The sequence below is a fragment of the Palaemon carinicauda genome, chromosome 39, assembly GCF_036898095.1.
Source record: "Palaemon carinicauda isolate YSFRI2023 chromosome 39, ASM3689809v2, whole genome shotgun sequence".
Taxonomy (NCBI): Eukaryota; Metazoa; Arthropoda; class Malacostraca; order Decapoda; family Palaemonidae; genus Palaemon; species Palaemon carinicauda.
The window spans coordinates 37,397,081-37,402,080 of record NC_090763.1 but is presented as its reverse complement, the minus strand read 5'-3'; the positions used below and the strand labels follow the sequence as shown (position 1 = coordinate 37,402,080).

The following is a 5,000-nucleotide window of genomic DNA, read 5'->3' as shown; positions in this document are numbered from 1 at the left end:
GAGTTAAGGGAAATGAGACGGTATTTCACATGCTTATAATTTCCGTGAATTAGCCCGCTGAGAGTATGTTGATTTTTGTGTGTGTGTGTAGAATAACAGGGTCTTAACTCCTGCAAACTCATTTTCTTGCCATGTTGGTGTCTCGGTTTCTCCAAACTTCTCATAATTTCCATTTGTGGAACAGATGGGTATCTTCATGGCCTTTCATAGCCCAGGAGAATGAAAAGAAGAATGATGAGAAGGAAAGAAGAGTAATCGGGCTTAATTACAAAAGAAGCGTTAGACCTGTTACGTGTCAGTCTTTAGTTTTCTCCAGGTGGGGATACGTTGCTCAGTAAGACTGATTTTTTCTCCCCATGGAAAAGCTAATCAGCCTCCATCCTACAGGGCGCCATCACCCGTCGTGAAGTGGAGGTAAAACCGGGGAGAATAGAAGCTGCGGATGGAGATGTGGGTTTGAACGCTACCTTGAGGTACTCTCTGGTTGACTCACCCGCTGCACAATACTTCACATTAGATCCTGATTCTGGTCGACTATATCTCAGCAGACACCTAGACAGGGAGAACCTTACAGATTCCACCTTCACGCTACATATCAGGGCTGAACAAGTAAGAAATGGGCTGAAGAGGATAAGTATTTCGAGCAAATCAGTTATTAGGAATGATGTAATGTGTGAGATGTAAGATATTAATCATTTTTTTTAGTGGTGTACAACAGTACATTTTGTCTAATTTAGATTAATTTTCTGAGAATAAGTGAAAATTACATGTCACCCTGCAGATTGACAACGCTCGCAGAGTTGGTTCGTCAGTAGTTGACATTGAAGTTGAAGATGTCAATGACAATTTACCTAGTTTCACTCATGATGTATATGCAATTTCCATTGTTGAAAATCTACCATCTGGCTTCAGCGTCGTACAGGTATCGGCTACAGATCCTGATGAGGTAAGTGGATCAGCTTAAATATGGAGAATTTTGTTATTGAAAATCCTGGAAGAGTTTTGAAGTTTTCCCATGATTATTTCACACAGCTGCCGTCTGTCAATTGGTGGTTTTATTTTTACTTTTATCCCATATTGTAAGAATTAAGGGTTATCTTCTCCTTTCAGGGGCTCAATGGGGCTTTCAACTATCATGTTATTGGTGGAAATGGAGCTTTGACAGTTAATCCTCTGTCAGGATGGCTAACTGTAGCCAATCATAATATTTTGGACAGAGAAGAATCGCCTGTAATAAACCTTCATGTGTGTGCCAATCAGATAACACCTTTAGTTAAATTTCCAGGAGGACCTATTTCTAAAAGGGTACTCCTTGAAAGCTCTGAAAATCAGGAGCCTGGAAGGTTTTCAGAGTCTAAAGATGTACCTCAGACCACTACTGAAAGTGAGCAGAGTTTTGAAACTGTGCCTACAACAGAAATTGGCAATTTTGCAGAGGCAACAACGATAAGGCCTTATAGAAATAGACGTTTAAAGTCTGTGAGGCCATTGAAAACTACTGCTGACTTAGGACAAAGAGAGGCCAGAGAATTGGAAAATACAGAGTTGGAGAGGATTGAACGATCAGAAAACTCAAAAACTTTAGTAGCTGCTCCATTAGTGAGAAATGTGCAGTCTACCATACCACCAGCTGATTTGAGTCCAGCCTATTTTAATCCTTCAGAAACAGCTGAAACATTTGGTTTTGGTCGCAGAATCAGTAACTTAAGAGAAAAGAGTATTTTTGATGTCAGTCAAGGTATAAGAAGAAGGTCCAGTAGATGGGCTCCAGTGAGGAGAGTCAACCCAGTCTTTAGGCGCCGCAGAAGAAACACTAATCCATCTCGTCTTGTTTTGATAAGAAGGAGGAAATCAAGGCCCATTGATGAGATGACTGGTGATGTAAGTGATGTAACTCGCTATGACAGTCAGCCCCCTGAGGTTAAGTCCTCTTCTTGTGCCAAAGTTGAGCTTAGACTCCTTGATGCCAATGACAATAATCCCGTATTCCTGCCTTCTAACCAATACAAGGTGATTCTACAAGAGACCACGAAAGTGGAAGAAGTTGTTGGGAAGGTTAGTACTGTAATTGTATTCGTTGAGAAACAAAATATTTACTCCACACATGATAATATCACAGTAATACATGAAATAGTAATCTATTATGAACTTAGTTATTGATACTTTTGAAATTACAATTCTCTAAAAGTATTGCAGGGCAAGTAAATATAGTTAGAGGCATACAATACTTTTTTTTTATTTGACTCAGGTAACAGCAGAGGATCTAGATGAAGGTGGAAATGGCCAGGTGACCTATAAGATACAAAATCGGGCCCACGGTGGTCACGATTCCTCTGGTGGCTCTATACAGGTCGACAGAGTCACTGGCAACCTGACGTTAGCTGCCCCATATCCCCCTGGACAATATACAATATTCATAGAAGCTTTAGATTCGCCCTCTAATCCTTCTGAGACAAGGACTTCTCTTGCTGTTGTCAGCATCGAGTAAGTGAATTAGACGATATGAAAATATTTGTCATGAATTTTTAGATGTGGTAACGTAAACACTGATTCTTGACATAGCTTTTTTAAACACTATTAAGTCTCTTTCCTAGTTTAAAGATTTTGGAGCATTAAACAAGAAATGTTAGTGAGATTTTCATTTATATATATGATACTGAACAAGTTACTTCACCTGGATGCTCAGTTACAGGTACCCAGAGGTAGTTACCTGGTTGATGTCCAAGTATTAATCAGTTTATGCCAAAATAAGCAGATAGCTTTATAAAACATTCTTATTTCTTTAATGTTAAAAGAAAAATAGTGTATTTTTAGATACTACTTCCTTTACTACTTGATAATTATAATACATTGATGATAATCATTATAATGATAGTAATTTTGTAGTTATAGAAATTATTACACAATTGTGTTTGTATGAAGATTTACAAAAGAGTATTTATACAAAAGAGTATTCTCTCAAAGCCTCTAATCAAACCAAATTCCTCCAGAGTTGAATCAGGCCCAGACCCCTCTCAGCCTCGATTTATTGGGGCACCCTTTGAGTTGTGGGTTGGAGGAGATGCCCCTGTTGGTACGAGTATTGGACAAGTTCGAGTTGTGGACATGGACGGCCCAGATCTGCTCTTTGACATGTTCCATAGCTACGAGGAAGGAGGTAAAATAAGAAGAATAATGTCCCATTATCATCATTAGCAACATCACTAATGTTTTAATGAAAAATTTTCTCCTGTGACGGTGAACATGTAATGAGGTTACTTTCCTCTTTTCTGTCCTCTGAACTTTTTGCCTGAATTCCTTCCAGGTTTATGTCTTTAACTCTGGTATTTTTCCATTCGTTAGTATCCATACTGACTTGGGTCTTCTTACATCCACATTTAAAGTCTTTCTGGCTGACTGCTTCTCCCATCCTCACTGCATTCCCAAACCATCCTAATCTGTGGAACGTCAGTGTATTTTGCAGTCTCTTCTCACCCCATGTCTCAGTAACTTAATTTATGCTAGGATGTTTTCACACCTTTTGATAAGAAAAATAAATTAGTAGTCTAGCCAGAGTGAAGTGTAAGAGAATCCTTAAAAGATTTGAATGATAGATTCAATGATGTTTATTTATTCAGAGTGATTTTGTGGACCTTCAAGTAGAGATTTAAGTGCATTACTATGAACAATTTCTTTAGATATTCAATTAGAATTTAGGTGTAGATAATTGACTTTAAATTTATGATTGGTTTATGGTCAGGAAAGTTATGTATAAAACTCAGATAGTTATGTGGAGAAAAAGATTTTCAAGTCAGTATATATATATATACAAAAAATGCCATATACGCAGTGTCATCATAATCTGGGCCTCAAATTGCTACTATTAATTAAAGTAATTCCTTGTTTAGATTAAATTAAATCTTTAGGAAAGTAAGAAATACCACTTCTGCACAATAACATTACATATCTTTTATGCAGATCCACATCCATCTGTGAATTTAAATTGCTCTTGTTCCACAGTTCCATTCGCCATAGAGGAGACATCTGGCATTGTCTCTGTCCTAAAACCACTTGTGGAGTTTTCGCGTCAGATGTATCACTTCGAGGCTGTGGTCACAGACGGCCGGAACTCATTGGCAACTAATCTGACCATTCACGTGGCTCCCTCTGTGGCAAAACCCGTAACTAACAGGAGGGATAATATGATCAATTTTACTATACAGGTAGGAATGAATTCATATTTGCTTTGTACGTATTATCTATGTTACAGGAAAAGAGGTATACATGATCAGTTTTGCTACGAAAGTATACGTGAAGGCATTTATTTTATTATTATTAGCCAAGCTGCAACCCTAGTTGGAAAAGCAGGGTGCTTTAAGGCCAAGGGCTCTTAAAAGTGAAAATATCCTAGTGAGGAAAGGAAATAAATAAACTATATATGAGAAGTAATAAATTAGTCATATATAGGAGATATTTATTTTAATGTTACTCTTCTTAAAGTATTCTATTTTCCTTTTTTCCTTTCCTTACTGGGCTATTTTCCTTGTTGGAGCCTTTGGGCTTATAGCATCCTGCTTTTCCAACTAGAGTTGTAGCTTAGCTGGTAATAACAATAATAATAATAATAATGATATATATTGTAAACTATGAAGAGGGACTTATGTCGCCATGATCAGCACCGTTGTACTAGTAGGTCTATCCATACTAGGTCGGTTTGCTGTGAGCGATAGAGACGAAAATCTCCCACCATCGCCAATCCGCACTGGCCAACGTAGTGATGAAAACTGGACAAACCCCAGACAGGAATTGACATGTTTCAGCCTTTGCCCTTTAGTGGACTAAAAATTGCTTCATTTTTTGTTGTATGAATATATACTGTGTGTATGTATATATATATATATATATATATATATATATATATATATATATATATATATATATATATATACATACATATATATATATATATATATATATATATATATATATATATATATATCTATATATATACAGTATATATA

The 5,000-nt window shown here is 36.9% G+C and overlaps 1 protein-coding gene across 1 annotated transcript in view; it reads left to right on the top strand.

Annotated features, from left to right (window-relative positions):
- Positions 1-5,000, top strand: part of Cad89D (cadherin-89D) — a 142,920-nt gene that overhangs the window by 111,165 nt on the left and 26,755 nt on the right. The window contains exons 8-13 of the mRNA XM_068362781.1: positions 388-609; positions 782-946; positions 1,111-2,055; positions 2,249-2,484; positions 2,991-3,157; positions 4,000-4,202. Of these exons, the coding sequence (XP_068218882.1) occupies positions 388-609; positions 782-946; positions 1,111-2,055; positions 2,249-2,484; positions 2,991-3,157; positions 4,000-4,202 (1,938 nt within the window). The remainder of the gene's footprint in view (positions 1-387; positions 610-781; positions 947-1,110; positions 2,056-2,248; positions 2,485-2,990; positions 3,158-3,999; positions 4,203-5,000) is intronic.